General features: G+C 39.3%; 5 protein-coding genes across 5 annotated transcripts, besides 7 other annotated features; 1 reads left to right on the forward strand and 4 right to left on the reverse strand.

The window, feature by feature from the left end:
- Positions 1 to 1,495: 1,495 nt before the first annotated feature.
- Positions 1,496 to 1,671: a microsatellite.
- Positions 1,496 to 1,690: a microsatellite.
- A 1,732-nt stretch (positions 1,691 to 3,422) lies between these two features.
- Positions 3,423 to 5,048: a mobile genetic element.
- Positions 5,049 to 10,130: 5,082 nt separating this feature from the next.
- Positions 10,131 to 10,448: a mobile genetic element.
- Positions 10,449 to 10,665: 217 nt separating this feature from the next.
- Positions 10,666 to 10,757: a microsatellite.
- Positions 10,677 to 10,756: a microsatellite.
- Positions 10,678 to 10,756: a microsatellite.
- Positions 10,758 to 11,510: 753 nt separating the features above from the next.
- Positions 11,511 to 13,259, reverse strand: ACLA_061470 (putative metalloreductase Fre8; the record flags this gene model as incomplete). Its single annotated transcript, XM_001273610.1, has 2 exons — positions 11,511 to 12,838; positions 12,893 to 13,259. The coding sequence occupies 2 exons, from the start codon at positions 13,257 to 13,259 to the stop codon at positions 11,511 to 11,513; spliced, it is 1,695 nt and encodes a 564-aa protein (XP_001273611.1).
- A 414-nt stretch (positions 13,260 to 13,673) lies between these two features.
- On the reverse strand, positions 13,674 to 13,949 carry ACLA_061480 (uncharacterized protein; the record flags this gene model as incomplete). The annotated part of the gene is made up of 1 exon (XM_001273611.1): positions 13,674 to 13,949. One exon carries the CDS (start codon positions 13,947 to 13,949, stop codon positions 13,674 to 13,676), a length of 276 nt encoding a protein of 91 aa, XP_001273612.1.
- Positions 13,950 to 14,926: 977 nt separating this feature from the next.
- On the forward strand, positions 14,927 to 16,738 carry ACLA_061490 (inorganic phosphate transporter; the record flags this gene model as incomplete). Its single annotated transcript, XM_001273612.1, has 6 exons — positions 14,927 to 15,102; positions 15,159 to 15,458; positions 15,508 to 16,143; positions 16,196 to 16,279; positions 16,329 to 16,483; positions 16,536 to 16,738. 6 exons carry the CDS (start codon positions 14,927 to 14,929, stop codon positions 16,736 to 16,738), a joined length of 1,554 nt encoding a protein of 517 aa, XP_001273613.1.
- Positions 16,739 to 17,727: 989 nt separating this feature from the next.
- ACLA_061500 (phosphomannomutase) lies at positions 17,728 to 19,359 on the reverse strand (the record flags this gene model as incomplete). The annotated part of the gene is made up of 1 exon (XM_001273613.1): positions 17,728 to 19,359. One exon carries the CDS (start codon positions 19,357 to 19,359, stop codon positions 17,728 to 17,730), a length of 1,632 nt encoding a protein of 543 aa, XP_001273614.1.
- A 640-nt stretch (positions 19,360 to 19,999) lies between these two features.
- On the reverse strand, positions 20,000 to 21,270 carry abfII (putative extracellular glycosyl hydrolase/cellulase; the record flags this gene model as incomplete). Its single annotated transcript, XM_001273614.1, has 2 exons — positions 20,000 to 21,126; positions 21,186 to 21,270. 2 exons carry the CDS (start codon positions 21,268 to 21,270, stop codon positions 20,000 to 20,002), a joined length of 1,212 nt encoding a protein of 403 aa, XP_001273615.1.
- Between the last annotated feature and the right edge of the window lie 34 nt (positions 21,271 to 21,304).

Below are 21,304 nucleotides of genomic sequence, written 5' to 3' on the forward strand. Positions count from 1 at the left end.
AAACTGTTATCTTTCATGGACTAACCTCTGACTCATCTGCTTCCAGGTACTGTCAGACTAAAGCTATTAAGCCATCAGCTAATCTAAAGTAGGAAGATACAGAGGATACCTTATAGCAAGCCTCTCTAAACAACATACACTAGTTTCTGAACTAGTGTCTTAAGCTAGAATATAACTCAGATGGTTACTACCTAAAGGGCTATAAGAAAGCTAGTGCCCTCTAAGTAGATTAGAAGTACTTCTGACTCTACTATACTAAAGTCACTAAGCAGGAGATAAGTAAAGAAATAGGTAGGGTGGTCTATACTATATGTTCTCTCTATCCTAGATCCTATCTCTCTATTAGCATGTCATCTAACTATATAGGCAGGGAATGAGATACTTAATTAATAAATATAGGTTAGATAAACAGCCGCGTGTGAACACTCCTGTCTATATTAAAGATATGGTATTATTTAATAAGATGATTCTTTAAACCTGGGAAAAGTAATTCCATCTGGGGTTTCAGTAGATTATTCTATGTCTGTATAACATCATTAGGCTTTTTACTATTAATTAAAAACAGGCAATGCTACACCTCTAATTTAAGTATCTCTAGATAACTCTGTAGTGGGATCTGCATGGAGGACCTCCAGTGCTAATGATTGAAATTAAACCCTAATTTATAAAAAGTGTTCTTAGAATGTTTAATGTGTATATAGCTCTTAGCACTATACCTTATCTAACTAGGCATATGCTTGGCACATTAAACTAATAAATAAAATAGTAATATCTTTGTATTACCAGAAATTATCTATAATATATCACTGGTTTTCAGCCTACATGTATTGCTCTTCAGCATACTATTTTATGTAAAGGCATTTAAGGTGCCTCATTTGAATTCTATGGAGGATCTTAGGAGGCTGCTCATTAAGGATGGCTGATAGGAGATGCCAATCCTGTTGAAAAGCAAAATAGATAACTATTATGTTTTTCTAAAAGTTGATATTATTAATAGCAAGCCCTATATCCTGTGGGAGACACACATGAATAGCTCTCTATGCTTAATGGGCAGCTTAGGTCATTCAGTGAAATTTAGGTTTCCTAAATGCTTTTTTCTCCCACTAGTTTCGTTATGGGGGAGGCGCATTGCTTAATTAAAGTAGGAAGAATTATAATTGTTCTAATAATAAATATTGGAATTACTGAGGGTAAGGTAGTATCACCTGGGGTGAAGAGAGATAGGCTGGGCTGATGCCTCTTCACTTACCTGGGGTAAGATCTTATATTTATATCTAGCTATTAGCTATCTATCCAAAAGATAAGTTATAGATATTATAGAGATTTCTTAGGTTAACCTTAGTAACCCTAGGTTAATCTTAGTAATTATTAATCTATTTATAATATTTATTTACTGATATCACATCCTCCCCTACTTAAGGTAAAGCCTATCCTTAGTAGGTTATCTAGCTCCTTACTAAAAGATCCTTATAGTCTAAGAGAGTAACATTATGTATAGTAAGTAGGATTAGATTTATACTTAGTAAGTAGTATTAGATTATATTTAGTAAGTAGTATTAGACTATACTTAGTGAGTAGCATCAGATCATACTTAGTAAGTAGTATTAGATTATGCTTAGTAAGTAGCATTAGATCACTTAGTAAGTAGTATTAGATTATGCTTAGTAAGTAGCATCAGATCACTTAGTAAGGAGGGTTGCTAGTGTAGTTATTATAGTAGAGATAAGATAAGATTATATATTATTTATTTTAATTTTAAGTAACTCTATTTTTACCTTACTTATTCTTTTTTTACCTCTTATATTTCTCCTTCTTTTCTTCTTCTTCTTTTTTCTCCTGTGAGCATCTTCCTTTTTATTATATTAATTATTTTCTTCTTTTAGTAAATCTCTTTCTTTATATACTAGTCTTCTATATTCTTCTTATACTTAGTAAATATAAGTACCCTATAAAAGAAAGGTAAAGGCTACCTTATCTATTAGAAGGATATAGTTACTTTTAGTAAGTTTAGTAAGTATTCTTTCTTACTTTAGTAATTACCTCTTACTAGTAGTAGAAGATTATCTTAGTAGGCCTAATAAAAGCATATTAAAGATGATAGATATTATTTACTTAATTATCTAGAAGTTTAATAAGAATAAGAAGCTAGATATAAAGGAATATACTTACTTAGGCTATATATTAGCTATTATTCTCTAGTAGTAAGGTGCATCTTATAACTATATATTAGCTTATAGTAATTATTTTTTAGGTAAGGATCTCTTTAGGGGATGTATCTCTACTCCTAGTTATAATAGATTTATATTCTTTTAGAGGTCCTATGCTAACTATACTTAGAGTAATTAGAGATTAGTATATTTATTTTATATATAGGGCCTTTATATATAGGATTCTAATACTCTTAATAAGTATATATTCTTCTTAGTAAATATTTCTTATCTATAATTACTAATCTTTCTTACTCCTATAGACCTATTCCTAAAATATTTCTTAACTCTCTTTTATTATTCTTAGATAGTATCTCTTATATATATATTTTTATACTTTAGGATAGGAGTAAGGTTTAAGACCTTAAAGATAGGTAATAATCTATAATAGTAGTTTATCTTCTATAATCCTAAGAATAGTATTTATTTACTATATTACTTTTAGTAAATACTCTAGAAGAGTATATTAATATTAGTAAGTAGTGCTTCTTAGGCTATTATCTTAAATAACTTAGTAAAGACTTATCTTATATCCTCTAGTAGATCCTTAGTGGGATTATTTACTATAAGTAGCTAGTTATTACTAATAGTTCTAGTAGGGAGGTTTAAGAATATTATTATCTTATAGGGATTATTTTCTATTAGGACTTATTTTAGAGACTAAATAATACTTCTCTAGCCTAGAGTTACTATATCTTATTTTATTTCTATCTCTCCTAATAGGGCTTAGTAGAGAGTTCTCCTATAGTAAAAACTCTTTACTAAGTATAACCACCCTACTATCTAATAGAGGAGCCCTTTATAGCTTATCTAATATAATAATTTATTCTTTATATAATAAGACTATAATAATTCCTCTATAGCCCCTATATATACTATATAGACCTTCTTTATAAGTTTATCTTATATAAGTAGTCTTAATAGTAAGACCTAAATTTCTATAGAGGGATCTCTTATATAAAGGTATAGCCCCTAGATACCCTTATAGATACTAGCTCCCTAAGCTAGTCCTTCTTATAAGTTTACTATTCCTTAGACTAGCACTATATAAATCTTCTATTCTATATTCTCTAGAGTATTCACCTTAGTATATTTCCTTTTATAAAGTATTAATTATTATCTTAATATACTAGGGTCTCTACCTCTTTAGCCCTAGGTATTAGCCTTCATAGCCTCTCTCTTATAGTTAGCTTTTTATAAGGGTCTATCTATAGGGTTCTTCTTCCCTATATAGAAGACTATCTTAAAATTAAATACTATAAGTATTTATAACCACCTTATCTATCTTTATAATAGTTATAATATAATACTAAAGTAATAAAAACTATTATAATTAGTAATAACTTTAATAACTTCCTATAAATCCTCTAGGTAGTGGCACTACTCCCTAAAGGATTCTATTATTATAAGGTGTTCCTAATTATAGATATTATAGTTCTTTTCTATAGATTATATCTTTTATAAGAAGAAGGCTACTAGCTACTAATAACCCTCCTTACTTAGCTATAATAGTATCCTATAGATAGTATATCTAGATATATCTATTTCTATTTATAAGTAGTACTTCTTATAAAAGTAGATAAGTACTATCTACTCTATAAATACTTTCTTTAACTTATTAAAGATATTTACTACTTCTAGGGTTAGAAACTCCTTCCTTAAAGTCCTTCTTTTATTCTCTAGGCTAGGTTTTTATAGGAGGTCTAAGAGATATACTAAAAAGTATAAATACCTCTTAATAAACCTCTTATACTAGTTAGTAAACTCTAGGAATATTAGGATGTCCTTTATAGATTCTAGTTATAGCTATTCTATAATAATATTAATTTATAAAGATTCTATTTCTAGACCTTCTAATATATTAATATAATCTAAGAAGTTAATTCTCTTTATTATAAAGAGATACTTACTTAGCTTTATAAATAGTTCTACTTATTAGAGTTAGGCTATTATAATATAGATATACTTATAGTACTTCTTCTTATCTTATAAGAATACTATAATATTATTAATATAGACTATTATAAAGATATCTAGCTAGTTACAGAATAGCTAGTTTATAAAGCTCTAGAATATTATAGAAGTATTAGTAAGCCTAAAAAATATAACTAAATACTTAAATAACCTATACTTTATATAAAAGGCTATTTTCTACTCCTATCTCTTTATAATCCTAATTTAGTAATAAGCCTTATAAAAATCTAATTATATAAAAATCCTTCCCTTTATAAGCCTCTTAATAGTCTCTAGAATAAGGGGGAGTAGATAATAATTCTTTAAGATAATATAATTTAGATTATAATAATTAATATATAGCTAGAGAGTACTATTTTTCTTCTTTATAAAGAGGATTAATATTTTTATTACTAATTTTAACTTCTAGATCTATCTCTTTATAAGTATTATCTAAAGATACTTATAAAGTGCTACTAACTCTACTAGAGAGAAATTATAAAGAGATCTAAAAGATAGTTACTTCTCTTTCTTTAGATCTATCTCTAGATCTATATCTTTATGATATAATAATAATTCCTAAGCCTTCTCCTCTAAGAAGACTATATAAAAATCTATAAACTAATCTAATATAAAGTTTCTACTCTTTACTATCTCTTATAAGGCTTCTATAACTTATACTATTATAACTATTATATCTTTTATTTCTATAAACTCTTCTACTAAGACTAGGTAAATTTATAGAGCTAAATCTATACTAAAGATTACTTTATTTTTTCTCTAGAAGATTATAAGGTTATATTACTTTAACTATAGCATCCCTAAGATAATATAATTTATATTTAGAGATACTACTATAAGCTCTATAAAGAGCTACTTTATTTCTTTATTATCTCTAATTAAGATAGTGGCTTCTACTACTCTTTTATTTCTTATTTCTTATAAGGTTAATATCTCTATAAAGACCTACTATAGTAGGGTATACTAGTTAATTTCCTTAATTAATATTATAGGGATAAGATTAATAGTACTTTTATTATTAACTAGTACTTATAAGGCTAGTTCCTATCTCTTCTCTCTTATCTAGATAGGAGAGTAAGAGCCTATAATACTTCTTATTCTACTCTTTAATAATAATAATAATAACTAGTTATTTAGCCTTTATAGGGCCCTCCTACTTAGGCTTACTTAGATAGTATCTTATAATATATCATTCCTTATTATAATTAAAATAGACTTATAAGATACTAAAGATATAAGGCTATAGGCCTTACCTCTTTATAAATAAAATAATTATAATAGATTATATTATCTTTATCTTCTTAATAGTAATATAATCTATAAGGGGCTTCCCTAAGTTCTTAAGGCCTTAATAATCCTTATCTCTATATAAAGAGTCCTAATAAGTATTCTATTCTATATTTAGGTATAGTCTTATAAGTAGGAAGACTATCTCTTCCTCAGATTTTAGGAATTTTAAATATTTATAGATCTTCTACTTAAATATTCTAAAAAAGAACTTAAAGAAGAGATATAATTATACTTTCTTTATATTCTTTATATTATTCCTAATTTTAATCTATTACTTATACTATCTCTATTAGTATATATAGTCTATTTCTCTCTTATAGGGCCTTATCTAAAATATTTATAACTATACTTCTTATTTATAATTCTCTAAATTATCTAATTATAATTCTAAGAAAGTATAAAGATCTTTCTATTCTTAATTATAAAAGTCCTTAAATATCTTACTCCACTAAAGATTAGAGAGAATATAGTCTAGATAGGCTATTATAATCTTAGTATATTTCTTCTTATTCTAGTTATTAACTTTTATAGTAGACTCCTAGCTTATAATAAAGGCTTAATATATTATATAGTTATAGATTAAGTATCTATCTAACTTAGGTAAGGGTTAGATTTAGATATTAGTCTTTTTTATAAGTAGTAAGGATAGTTCCTTTTATTTCTAGTTTTATAAATACTTTCTAAGGCTTATACCTAGATTATTATAAAGCTTCTAGATTTTATATAGAAGCTATAATTCATATTATAGATACTCCCTTATAGGAGTTATCTCTATTAACTTTAGATCTACTAGAATAGAAGAGTCTTATAAATCTAGCTTATCTTTAGAGCCTTCCTCTTTATAGGCTATCTCTTTTCTTACTATCTAACTTTATATAGTTATAGAGAAGGATTTACTAAATAGTTTAGGTCTAACTAATCTCTTTTATAATATTATTTTCTTAATAGATTAGTTTTAAAGGTAGAGTAATAAAATATAAGGATCTATAATCTATAAGAATAGGAAACTAGTATAAAAGAAGAATATTTATAAATAGATCTAAAAATAGATATCCTTATTTAAAGAGATTATTACTAAACTTCAGATTTTAGTAGTTATAGGTAGGGTTTATATCTTTATATATTATATAACTATTTATATAACCTCTTATAAGGAGCCTTCTTATTAGTAGGCTCCTCTGCAAAGGTAGCTTTAATATAATACATAATAGACCTTTGCAATCCTTACAAAATAGCTACACCCCTAGCAGGCTATTAGGGCTAGTACTCTACACCTCTCTCTACTATTATCTTTATTAGCTACTATAAGAGGAATGGTACTAACTCTAGACTAATTATAACTACAGATCTTCCCTATAAAAGGTCTTTACAGCCTTAAGCTAAGCTATACTAAAGCTTTATTAGCTTAGTAGTTATCCAGATATAGATTAGTAAGATTACCCTTAGGGGCTACCTTAGCTAGTTTAGCATAATACCTACTATAGAATGTGCCTGCAGCCTAGGATAGTAGGATATTTAGTATATACTAATAGCCTACCGCTATTATATAGTGCTTTAGCTCTATATAATATAATAGTACTTATAGAAGACTAACTATACCTACCTGCTTAGCAAACCTAGTCTGGTATAATATGCTACCTAGTTTATGATTAACTCATGGCTCCTGGGCTAGTTCCAGGGCTTACTAGATATAGTCTAGGCTAATGCAGGGGGTAGTGACCCCCAGCCTGTGTAGCTATGAAAGGCTATTACAGAGCTTACCTTTAACCAAGATAGGGAATATGCTGGGGGCCCTATGGGGTTGCCTAGCTCAGGGCTGCACTAGAGATGACCATGGTTAATGTACTAAGATTCAGTGTATATAGTAGTAGCTAGCCCAGCTACCCATAGGGACCTGCCACCACTCGGCTGATAGGCTGACAGATGCGTGAATGAATAATTGAATTGAATTGAATAATTTATATAAAAGCCTAAGTAAAGGGTCTAGCCCTTAAACCCTAGGATAGCTATATAATATTTATTACTAGATATTAGCTTTTTATAGACCTAAATTAATAAAGCTAAGTACTAAATAGTTATTTTAATATTATATTTAATAATAGAGCCTTTCGTATCCTTAGATTAATTAATTACTTATATTAGATTTATTAACTTAATAATCACTATACTAGGTTATATTAATTTATTCTAAGAAGTAACTATATTAATTAATATTTAAAAAAAATATTAAAAAAGGATAACTTATATTATATAGTCTTCTCTAATATACCCTCTTAATAAGGGATAGATAATATAAATATAATAATATATAAGGATTAATAGTATATCTTAGAATAAAGAATAAGAAGTAATTAGTACTTAATAAATAAAGAAAAGATAATATATAGAATAATTAGTTATAATAAAAAGTAATATATAAAAGTAAAGAAAATAATAATATAAATAAAGAAAGAAAGAAGTAAGACGGGGTTAATAAAAATAAAAATAAAAGAAAAACTTATAATCATCTATCTTAGGTAAAGATTATATATTAAATCCCTATACTAAAATAGGTTCTTTATTTAGAAATATTAAAACTTACTTACTAATCTCTTAGGTAATAACTATCTTAATCTTTATTTAATAAATCTATATAAAAGGGCCTATAACTATAAGCTAATAGTATAGATTTATCTAAAATAGAAACTATAAGATTATTATATTTAGTCTTATAGATAATACTTAGATTATATAGATTATAGAGAAGGATATAATCCTAATAGTAGTTTAAGTCTAAATAACTACTAAACTAAGACTAAAAGATTCTTAAGATAAGGATAAATAGTATTTAACCTATCTAAATACTATTTATATATCCCTACCTATATATAGAATACTTTGTATCCCTAGATTAATATATTATATTCCCTCTTTCTATCTCATAACTAGATAGATAGATAGTACTAAATATTATAAGTAGTAGTAAGGGACTAAAGGGGAAGAACATAGGTAGGTAACTCCCCTAATATTAATTACTAACTTTAACTACTACTCTACCATGGCATATTACATAAATAATATAAAAAGATTATAGTATATAGTAAGTAAAAGTAGGTATTAAAATAGGTAAGATAAATAATAGAATACTAATTAATACATATAATCCTATATATAAAAAAAAGTAATATACTATAAAAACTATAGAGTAGATATAAGAGTATTAAATATAGAGAATTAGAGATTATACTAAATATAAAGAGAAGAGCTCTATATAATTACAGAACATTAGAAAGATTAATAAAATAGATAGTATAGATAGCATAGTAGAATAATAGTTAGTATATAATCTCATATATAAAAAAAGATAATATATTATAAAAACTATAGAGTAGATATAAGAGTATTAGATATAGAGAATATATTAAATATAAGAAGAAGAGATCTATATAGTAAAGAAAGATTAAAAAGATTAGCAGAGTATAATAAAGATAGTTAAAATTATAAACATAAAATATTATATATAAAATGGATTAATATACTATAAAACCCCTAGATAGGATAAAGAATAATTAATAGATATACAGAGGTATGGTGCAAAAGTATCCAGCACACTAGTAAGCTTAGCTGTAAAACTATGGGAAGTTCAACTCCATAGTAATTTATATGGCAGCCTACTTTGATAGATTCTACTATAGAGATAAGATAGAAAGTTCAACTCTAAAGCTATTCAGACCCATAAAAATAGTATTTCTTATAAGATTTCAGGTAGTGAGAGATTACTAAGATCTTATCTTCTAGAGAGCTTTCTCTTTAACTAATAGTCTTTCTAGTTATAATTATCTTTATCTATATACCCCTCCTTATATTTATTACCCCCTTCTAGCTTAATAATAGACTTAATATAATAGATAAGATACTTAATCCACTATTAAATATACTCCTGCAGGAGCTTATTCCATATCTTAATCTAGGCCTCCTTTCCTATCTTCTTATTATGGGGGGCTTCTTAAGAAGTTATATATTATTTAAGCTAGGGTTAGGCTAGCTTAATAATATTTAGATTAGGTAAATTCCCTAGCTAGTTAAGCATCTTCTAGATATTATAAAGATTATAGATAGTCTGCTAAAAATAGTAATAGTGAGCTAGAGCTAAATCTTTAAGAATAATTATATTAGATCTTTTAGATGTATATTCTTTAGTAAAAGGTATTAGCTTAGGGATAAGGACTTCCTAGATAGATATTAGATTTAAGAGATTAGTACTTCTTCCTTAATAAAAGATATATAAAGAAGAATACTTATCTTATAATATCTATACTAGTTAATCCCTCCCTTTAAATCCTATATAAGTAAACTATTCTTCTTATTCTACTTCTACTTAGGTAGATAACTAGGTATCTTACTATTCTAAAGCTTTAGATATACTAGAGCTATATTAATCTCTTATTCTACCTTTTATATAGGCTTAAGCTACTAATTTAAAGCTTTAATCTCCTATTAAGTAAGCCTCTTATCTTAAGTAGTCTCTAAAGCCTAGATATAAAGATGATCCTTCTTATTATAAAAGAATACTTTCTATACTATAAAATTACTACTTCTTTTCTAATACTACTATATAACTATAGAATTATCTCTCTCCTAGCTTATATATTATACTCTTAGAGCTCTATACTATTAACTAAGTAAGACTAAGGTTTCATCTATAAATATTATATTCTTCTAATCTTTAAGGGTCTAATCTTTATAAATAAGATAAAAGAGGAGTCTTTTCTACTTTATCTTATTAGTAAGACCTAATTTAATAGTTATTTTAACTACCTTTAAGCTATGCTACTTAAGGATATATAAAATAGAAGAATAAGAGATACTAGCTTTAAATATAAGTATTTTAGATAATTTTTTATGCCTATTTTAATCCTTTCTTACTAATTTAAGGATAGCTTTCTTAGAAGCTTTAGTAATCTCCTTAGGGCAGCCTGTATACTTCCTATCTTCTATATATTTAGGGAAGATGCATAGATTAATCTATAGATTATAGCTATGATCCTTAGCTTTTTTAACCTAGGTTTAAATCATCTAGTAAGGGAGCTAAAGAGTCACCTTAACTGCCTTAATATTAACTCTAATAGATATCAAAGTAAGGGCTTAAATATATATACTAATTAGGTGAGTGACATGCATCTTAGGCTTCTGTTTTAGTGGCTTCAGGGGCGAAAGGCAGAGAGATAGGCAGGTAGGTAGGCAGGCAGGTAGGCAGGCAGGTAGGCAGGTAGGTAGGCAGGCAGGCAGGCAGGCAGGCAGGCAGGCTAGTAGTAAGATAGCCTAAGTTCTGTGGTGAATCCATCTTTTAAGATAAAAAGGGAAGAAAAAGGGGTTCTGAATAGCTTTAAATTTCTTTTTCTAATAGTAGAAAAACTAGATGAAATTAGGAGAACTAGAGAAGATAGTGGCCTAATAGTTCTCCCTAGTAATTTTAGTGTATAAGCTATGTAGAATTCTTACGCCAAGTTTACTAGCATGCCGGATACTTTTGCACCACACCTCCGTAGATAGTAGTCTAAACCTAAAGGGAAGAGCATTATATAGTGAAAGAAGATCAGCAGAAAGGATAATAAGATAAAGGTAAAGATAGGGTTAAAGTTAATAATAGTAAGATAGGTAGACAGATAGATAGAGATACAGAGGCAGATTTAATAGGGTATAGGAGCCTATGTATAGCACCTAGAACAGTAGGTAGTGAAGCCAGCTGCAGTGGCAGAACAGACCTTAAAGTATGAATAACATCAAAGCAGCCAAGTATATATATAATATAAGACTTGCTCCTAGGCATTGTATTACCACAGTAAAAGTTGACAGCCTACTTAACTCTTTCCAGCCTGTGTGGTCACGCTCGAAGAATGGTACATTCCTTAACTGATGGCCTGTGGCTCTTCAAATATGCTTGAGTGACTGTTGACCTCGTCCGCGAGCCTGAGGTATTGGACCAATACTGTTATTTCTTGTTAGATATGGTCTTGCCTGTGCAAAAATCTAATATCCTTAACCCTGAAGGAAGAGACATCACCACCCGAAGGTCTCAGCGTGCCACCAGACAATTCTCCCTTTCGATACCCATGCACCAACATGCGCCCTAAGCTCCCTGCCCATTCCCGCTGGCCCGCAGAATAAAATAGCGACCCGCTCATCCGGTTCACGGCCTCGAAAGAGATCGTCGACAATCTTTCCAAAGTCAGGTCGACCGGGTTGCATAGATTTCCAACCCGGACGTCTCAATGGCTGCAGCTCTTGCATTTCAATACTATCATCTGTTGACGGCTCAGTGGCTTGCATCTGATAAGACCGGGTCAAATGCAACTTGATATTCTCATCATGAGCAAGCGACTGGCCGTCTCCCAAGTCCATGACCCACGCAGCTTCGTCAATGGCCTTCATCGACCAAACGAACGATACCCTATCGGGCCCCTTCCCCTCCGCCTCGAACTGTCCACGAAGTTGGCGATAAATCGGTAGAACGAAAGTCGCGCCAACTCCACCCGCCACCAGCAGAACCCGATCATACTCAACTGCCAGATTCGGAAATCGTCGAGCACATCCCAGCGGCCCAAAGAGCGTAAGCAGACTCGGCTTTTCCGCCGAGGCGGCGAGGGCGTCCAGCGCTCGCGACGTAAAGCCGTCCTGGACGCGCGCGACCAGCGTGATCTCATTGTTTTCAGAAACATCCGCCACGCTGAACGGATTGCGCATGAATAGGCTCATTGCCAGCGACGACTGGATCTTCTGCACTGTTTGCGGGTGGATGGATAGGAAGACGTGCTGCCCTGGAGCGGCTCGGAACCGCTGTATCTTGGATGTGGGGATGGGAATCTGCACTTGGACGAGGCTGGTGCGCGGGATGTGGGAGACCGTGGCATGTGCGGTGATCGTGTCCAGCTGGGTGATTCGAGAGAAGGCGGAGATGAAGAGAGTTTCGATGATGTACCACCGCATGGGACGCGCGTGGAAGAATAGGAAGAATGGGATCACCGTTGCGGCCACGGAGTGTGTGATGGTGAATACACGGTAACTTCGATGGCGGACGATGTCGAGGCTGGTGCTGATCAGGGCGAGAAGGAGGGTAAATGCGACGACGCCGAGGATGATTCTCGTCGAGGTGAGGCGCTCCCATAGGATTTCGGATTGGATGAAGTAGTTCAGATACAATGACACATGCAGCAGTAGACAAGTAAATATCAGTCTCCCGGATATTCGATGCCAGGGTAAAAGTTCCTCATGGGAGGTGTTGAAAATGAGAGTGAGGGGGTTGAAGGGAGACTTGACTGCCAGCATAAAATGCGTAGGCAGTTGCGCCACGGGGATGATCCCAAAACGTTTTGTCAAGTGCACATAGTCTAGCTGGTGTAAGCTGAGATCGTAGATTGTATACAAGGGAAGATTCCAAATACCCTGTCCTGTTCTGTGAACGCAGAGAAATAACGCCCACATCACCCAGATTGAACCAACAACCCAGTGTACCCGGATGCCCCAGCCAGGCGCTACTTCATCCCCTAGCCACCATCTGAACAATCTCCATCGTTTCAAAAGCGACGCAGGCTGTGGACCTGACTCTGATGTATCTGTCACACTTCTATATTTACCTTTCGCTTGCCTTGTGGCCCGCTGATACACCCATCTCCCCAGCCTGTATCCCCAAAACCCCAATATCGGCACCAGCACAGACAGCTGAGAATACAGTCCATACTGACCCAACAGGACTCGGCGCGCCTGCTTCTCGTCTGGGCTGAGATGCACGATGTGATACGGCCACCCCATCTCGACAATCGAAACTCCCCCTTGAGCGGTGTCGGCGTCAAGTTGTCCTGCATCCAGTAGAGATCCGGAATGACCCGTTTATCTCGCTTGTTCCTGGCGCTAAAGTCGGTCCATTATATCACCGCTGAATGTTGATTGGCTGGAATTTGTATCCTGGTTTCCACCCAGTATTGGATTCGTTGAATCCATCAGAAATCTCCTGTGAAGCTGAGACATTCTAAGGGTAGTCGGAATTCTGATAACAATCTATACATTTGAAGCCTTCATAAAATAAAATAAAAAAACGTCCTCATAATAAAGCAGTCAATTCCAAGTACAAACTCATCCAGAAGAATATAATCTCGACCAAACCATAATAAAATCATACAAATGTCACTATCAATACCCTCCGCTACCATCCTGCCATCTTCCACCCTATCTCCACTGTCCGGCATTCTCCACTCCCTTCGCAATTCGCTTCGCACCATCCTCAACCCCGGTCCCTGCGCTCCCCAGCGCATCTCCAACCGGCTTGCCCGCGCTCCCCGTTGCACTTGTGATGGTATCGCCGATACCCCGGGTTGCGGCCCCAGTGACGCCACCAACGGTGCGGGACACCCCGCCCACAGTGTTACCGAGTGTGGAGGTGACGAATTTCGCAGCGCCGGTGACGCCGGTGTCTTGCGAGGAGGAAAATTGGTTGTTTGGCATGCTGGAGGTTTCTGAACGGCAGATTTTAGAAGAGGAATATACTTTGAAGTCTAATGAGACAGTGGATATTTTAGAGATAGATGTTGTTTGAAGGATAGAGATGTAATGCGGCAGAGAGAGAGAGAGAGAGATGTTGATCAGTTGAGGCTATATATGGCAGATGAATATAAATGACGTCATCATGGTTTGATGATCATCCAGAAGGGGGTAAATGATGAATGTGGCTATGTTGATAGGAAGAAAAATATATTTATATTCCTGACAGTATAATATGAAAAGCTAGAAATATATATATAGTTGTGGTTGATGGCTATATCCATGTTGATGTAGCAGAGAGTGTCATTAGAGATAATCTAGATGATGGGTGGAATGGGGTAAACCTGGTGTCTTTTAGTTTGATTGTGGCTTTTTATGAGATCCCGATTCCAAGACTCGGGAGGATAGTCTTCAATTGCATTTTGTCGTATCAGCTTGCCATGTGCGCGATCAATCCATGTACATGACTCGAACTGGTGTTGATGGTGCTGTCATGAAGCAATCTCGGGGTATCAACTCCGCTGTCCACTGCAGTCAACCCAGGGAACACCAAGGGGCCAAGACGTTGGAACTTTATGGACTCTGGCAGTGCTCGCAGAGTGAAATCGACCACGCTCCAGCAGATGCGTATGTGATTGGCTAAGTAAGTGCTCCCCGGGGTAGTTGGCGGATGTCTTGGCACATGGACGCCAAGATTGTGCGCCAGTCCGGGTGTTGACTGAGTGGGCTGCAATCCGACCATGCGACAGGAACGTGGTTGGAACTGCAAGGGAAGCGAGGAAATGTGCGCTGGGCATCTAGTTAGCTCGTGAGCCCGTTTGAGGCCTTATGGTTACTTGATATGCCCGCTGATATAGCTATATAAACTGGAGCAGCCTCAGGGGCATAGATGATCTGTGAGAGGAAACAAGTCCAATTCGAATCACCCTCGCAACGACAAGATGGTTCTCCATCAGTTTGATTATCTGTTTGCCATTGGCACCATCTTCGCCTTCCTTGATGCATGGAACATCGGTGCCAACGATGTCGCCAACTCCTGGGCGACATCCGTCTCGTCTCGCTCGTTGAAGTACTGGCAGGCCATGGTGTTGGCTTCGATCATGGAGTTCGGTGGAAGGTATGTCTTCTCGACCTGTTTGTTGGGCTGCAATGATGCTAACATTCTGATGCTAGTATTGGTGTTGGTGCCCGTGTCGCAGATACCATCCGGACAAAAATCGTCGATGTTAAGCAGTTCAGCGATAACCCGGCCCTTCTTATGCTGGGTATGGTCTGCGCTATCACTGCCTCCTCCATTTATCTCACCGTCGCTACTCGTCTCGGTTTACCGGTCTCAACCACACACTCGATCATGGGTGGTGTCATTGGTATGGGTATCGCCGCTCTTGGTGCCGACGGCATCAAATGGTGGGGAGGAGACATCAACTCGGGTGTTGTCCAGATTTTTCTCGCCTGGATCATTGCGCCTGCTCTGTCCGGTATCTTTGGTGCTATTGCTCATCGTCTGGAAAGGCGGATCTAGCAGGATCACGCTGAATGATGCCGAGACTGCCGGTGTGATCGTCGGCGTCGGCGCCGCCGTCGCTCTGGTGATCGCCGCCTTTTTCCTTCCCTGGTTGCATCGCAAAGTCATCAAGGGTGACTGGGAGCTGCAGTGGTGGCACGTCTTCCAGGGCCCTCTGGTCCTGCGCCGCGGCGAGGTTCCTCCCGCCCCTGCAGGCCACCAGAACATCCAAAACTTCTACGAAGGCCACAAGACGCTGGAGGAGCTGGAGCGCGAGCGTGCAGATCCCCACAGAGCCACACCCTCCGATGAGGAAAGCGAGGCTGGTAAGCGTGGAGCTGAGAAGGAGAATGGCGTCCTCGCTGCCTCGACTGAGGTCAACGAGCAGAAGTCCACTCTCATCGGGCCTCGTCCCGAAGGTGCAGCGCTCCACCCTGCTGTGCTCTTCTGGCAGTTCCGTCGCTTCTTCTTCCGCGGTATTGAACAGGACGTTGTCAGCCTGCAGAAGAAGCGGAATATTTTGACCGGCGACCTGGAGATGGTCCACGCCCACGCCAGGCACTACGACAACAAGGCCGAGTATATGTACTCCTTCCTGCAGATCATGACTGCTGCTACGGCTTCTTTCACCCACGGCGCCAACGACGTTTCTAAGTGAGCTTCATGAACTGAGTTTGCACTATCATCCAAGCTAACGACATGACAGCGCTGTTGGCCCCTATGCCACCATCTACTATGTCTGGTCCACGAATGACCTCAAGTCCAAGAGCCCTGTTCCCTACTGGATTCTGTAAGTGTCCAATCTCCATCCTTCACGCAACCTCTCTAATCATCTCCAGTGCTTTCGGAGGTGCCGCCATTGTCATTGGTCTGTGGACCTACGGCTACAACATCATGCGCAACCTGGGCAACAGAATCACCCTCCACTCCCCATCGCGTGGTTTCTCCATGGAGCTCGGCTCCGCCATCACTATCATCATGGCCACCCGCCTAAGTATGTCTCATTCCCACACCTCAAGCAGACACATCACTAATATCGCCAACAGAGCTCCCCATTTCCACCACCCAGTGTATCTCCGGCGCCACTGTTGGTGTTGGCCTGTGCAATGGCACCTGGCGCACAATCAACTGGCGCATGATCGCCTGGATCTGCTTCGGCTGGTTCATTACCCTCCCCGTCACTGGTATCATCTCCGGATGTCTGATGGGTATCATCATTAATGCTCCTCGCTGGGGCTTGACTTATTAGTTTGTGGGAGAGGGCAGGAGGTGGGGATAGTATAGTATAGTTGGTGAAGTTGTGGCAACCATGCTTTATTTAATGATGATCGACGGTCTTTGATTGATTGACATAGACATTCTAAAAGCACGGTTTTGCTTTACGAGCCAAAGAGTCTTGTCTGGTACTTCATCCCAACCTTAGCGAAGCATGTATCACTTTATCCGTACATTCCTCTACTATAAACCAAATATCAATTCGAGCAAACAACAATTGACTAACACCTTCCACCCATCCCCAGCTCCCAACATCCAATTCACCCCCACAAGCCCTAAGGCATAGCTTCCAAGCCACTCCGCCCCTCCACAAACTCCTCCCCACCCACATCTTGCTTACTGATGCTAATTTCCGGCTCACAATACAACAGAACCAGGTACCGGTGCGGCGCAGACCTACATCGAACTATCAACTTCAGATCCTTACAGTAGAAGGTATATGACATAGTCATCCTTCGGCCCCGACCCCAGATTCTCCGTCACTGCGGGCTGGGTCGTCCCCCTGGCGCCTTGAGATCAGTCACCATCCAGTTATCTCCAGAAGGCACATTTAGGATAGTGGGGAGTGGGCGCGTTGGGGTCAACGAGGAAGAGGGTGTACAATGCGTTTGGGTATGTTTCCTGCTGGGGTTAGTGCGAGGTGTTGGGGGAAGGGGAGGAGGCCTGTGAGAGGCACTAAGTGAGGTGCTAGGTGTGGGATTCGAGGGACATTTTAGTAGTAGATTGCATTGGATTGAACGTTTCTTCTGAGGAGTAACGTGCGATATGTTATAGTTTATGTATCGACTGGCTATCGTGAGGGTAATCGTACTGGTCTCTAAGTGGCGGAAAAATTCAAGGATCTTCCGTCTTGGTAGTCTTGAGCTTATGTGCAGGGTTACTAGGATGGGATAATGAGGCTAAATAGAATAGCACATACGCTTGTAAATTTACTCCTCTAGCTCTAAGTATCCATGTATAAATCTAGACCATACGCTCCAGCTTCCTCAACAGACCATCGGGCTCTGCGGTTCCCCGGGCCGCAATGCCATCTGCGCGCTCCTGGGTGTCCGCGACGGCGTAGATCCGAAGCTCGTCCGCGTTGCCAGAGGGACGGAAATGAGCAACGTCTCCATTCTCGAAGATGAGTCGGACCCCGTCCGTGTAATCGATTCTCGCAATCGCGGTGAACCCAACATCTGGCGAGAAGACAGTCTCGAGTTCAGAACGGATCCGTTCGTCAGGCTGGTCAGCGGATCCAGAGGGGGAAAAGCGCTGGAGAATCCGCATGCTGGTTGAACGTGGGAAATTGCGGATCAACGCGGCGCGGCTAAATCGCCTGGGGAGCGTCGAGAAGAGCTGTGGCAGCGTGATCTGGCGGGACTGCGCCGCGAACAAGGCACAGAGCAGCGGGAGAGCGGCATCTCTTGTTGGGAGCGCGGTCAGCATCTTGCCATTACGCTCAATGTCCGAGCCCGTGAGAAAGCCGCCGTTGGCCTCCCAGCCGCAAACACGCCGGCGGCCTTTCGCGATGGCATCCTGCATTCCCGCGATCACGTACGGACTGCCAATTTTGGTCTTTGGCTCGGTGGCGTCGGCGAGAGAGCCGCGGTCGATGGCATCGTTGGTGCTGATCGGGACGACGACGGCGTCGGCCTGGAGATACTCGGCGACAACCATGCCCAGCAGGTCGCCGCCGAAGAAGCGGAGTCTATCTCCTTCCGGAGCGAGAATAAGTGGCCGGTCGCTGTCGCCGTCGGTGGAGACAACCGCGTCGAATGTCTGGCCCGTGCTGTCGTAGAGCACTTGGATGGTGTTGAGCTGGACTGCGTCGATGGCTTCGGTGTCAATAGGAACAAAGGTCTCACTGCGACCAGCAATGGCCACTTTGGCACCAAGCTTCTGGAGAATTTCGACTGCGACATCGCGACCGACGGCAGAGTGCTGGTAGACAAGAATCCTCTTGCCTTCCAATGATTGACCTTCGAAGAAGTCCAGGTAGCGCTGGACATAGGCATCTTTACCCTCTGGTGCGATCGGGGGAAGTTCGGATGAGCCGTCCCGAAGCATTCCATGTTCATTGAAAAGTGACTCGGCGAAAGGCTGGGAGAGAAGCTCTTCGCGGGTGATTTTGACGAGCTCGTTGATAGGCTGTTCATCCTTCTTCAGGAGCTCTCCTTGGGAAGTATTAAGCTTGTAGCCGTTACGGTCGAACGGAATATGGCTGCCCGTTACCATGATACTCCCCTTGCCATTTCTCAGAGCAAAATAGGTGAGCGCAGGAGTCGGGATGGCGCCGAGGTTGATAGGATGCATTCCTGCATCCTTCGCGGCCTGCACCACAGCTTGGCTGAGGCCACCGCGGTTGTCCTTTACATAGCTCGTGGAGCTCGGACGCAGATCATATGCAAAGTAAAAATCATCACCAACTCGGATACCGCCCTCTGACAGTGGGAGAGACTGGAGATAGCGAAGTTCGGCGCGGACGTTGGTGTAGATCTCCAGCTGGGTTAGATCAACCACCTTGCCACGTCGACCGCTCGTGCCGAACTTGAGGGGCACTGGTTCATAGTTAAGATGAGCGATCAGAGGGTCGCTGAGAGATCCGGCAGCCATTTTAGACCAATCCGACAGCGGAATAAGTGATGAAAGTTGATAATTGTCGAGCAGTGAACAATAAAGTTGTTATTCGGGGGGGGGATGTTTTAAGGAGGGGCAAGCGGGATGAGGCTGCATGCGGCGATTTTTCACGCCAAGGTGGCTTCAACGGTGAGCGTGTTCTAACGTACAACTTATGATCCCTTCGACTTCACTCTCTATCGTACCTATCTTTCGATTAGATTCAGAATACCCAATCAATAATTCCTCGCGAGACCTCCGGGGCAATATCCATCCGCTCGCCTTGGATCATACCAATTCCTCACGCCTCGACTCTCACTATGTATGCCCCTGAGTGGCTGACTAATCCATTTGCCTCCATCAACCCCTGGTGATAGTTCGCTTTGTATGGTCTACGTAGTCCTGATCAGTCCTAGACATTTATATCAGGAGATTTTTAACATCAAAGGCGTTTGTAGCGGACCTGCCATTTACTGTGGGAACTATGTCATGCCATGTGGTCGCACTAGGACAACAGGCGGGTATACCACTACACACAATAGTCCATCCAATCATTCAAGAAATAGTATGATTTCCAGTTCAAGAGCCTGATAACATCAATAGAGACAGGGCCTCATCGGTACAAAGGAACGGCCCTTTAGCAAGCCGAATTAGTCTGCGTGAGCAGAGCAAGCTTCCACGGCAAGGAGTTATAGTTGCCAGTCGCAGCGGGATCCACGCCCTGGTAAAGGTATCGCAGCTTGCAAGGGCTGATGGTCAAAGTCTGGTCGACCTGGTCACGGATCATCTCTCCATGGCTGATGCTCTTTGTCCACACATTCCCGCTGAAAGCGACGTTCTTCGCACCAGCGAAGGGGTTGGACTCGCTAGCCGCCAGAGCAGTCCAGGTACCAGTGAGGCTGGTCGAGGTCCATGACCGGAAGTAGCGGTCACCTCCACTACCAATGGCTTCAACAATCAGCAGGTATTTACCTCCGCCCACGTGGTAGACATTGCTTGCTTCGAACAGGTTGTTGGGGTTGGAATCCTGCATCGCGATGACGGTGTTGGTCATACCGTTGGGGAAGTTGGCGAGCGTGGTCTGCGAGCGATAGAGATGGCCGTTGTCGTCGGAGGAGAAGAGGTGGCAGTTGGCGGAGTCACAGATCACCCACATATCGACCCAGTAGCCGTTGCCGATATTTTCTGTGATGATGCTGGGCTGGCTGCTGTAGAAAGTCTTGGGCGCGCTCCATCCTGCAGGGTTGCTGATGTCCTTGTTGGTAGAGTAGGCAGCATTGCCATTCTGGTACACAAGATACCAGAGGTTCTGTGGCTTGAAGAAGAACACCTGGGGCGCAGCACGGTATCCGCTGCCGATTGGCGATTTATCAAGGTAGAAGAAGGGCGCGTTGTTTGCCTGGTTGAAGTCGGTGAAATTGAAGTAGACCATGTTGTAACCCGCACTAGTGGCAGTGCTAGCAAAGACATGGTACGTGCCATCGACCTCCACAATGGAAGGGTCTTTGAGTGCAGCGATGCCGCGACCATCATTCTTGGGGTCGACAAGTGGGCCGCTGGAGGACCATTTGAAGCTAGAAGGCAGGCTCCCCCCGGTGCCGGACGTGGCGGTACTGGCTGTGGACGTGGCGGTGGTGGTCACTCTCGTCAGGGTCGTGCTTGGCGAGCAGCTTCCAGGGAGACACTGAGAGTACCAAGGATTCTGAATTTGGCAGCATGCGCCTGAGACACACTGAGTAGGCCCGGTCCAGCCGTTTCCACCACCTGTTTGTGATTACGTTAGTAAAATCCCTGTCCAAACCAGCTGGCTGACTTTTACATACATTGACCGTAGAGGGTCTGCTGGGCAGCCGCAGTGAGTGCCAGCTCGAGGAGTATGGCCCCCAACATCTTTGCAGAGAGGATCATTTTGGGTCTTTATGAAATGGTGGTAGGGTTGGAT

This window comes from Aspergillus clavatus, genomic scaffold, assembly GCF_000002715.2.
Source record: "Aspergillus clavatus NRRL 1 1099423829796 genomic scaffold, whole genome shotgun sequence".
Taxonomy (NCBI): domain Eukaryota; kingdom Fungi; phylum Ascomycota; class Eurotiomycetes; order Eurotiales; family Aspergillaceae; genus Aspergillus; species Aspergillus clavatus.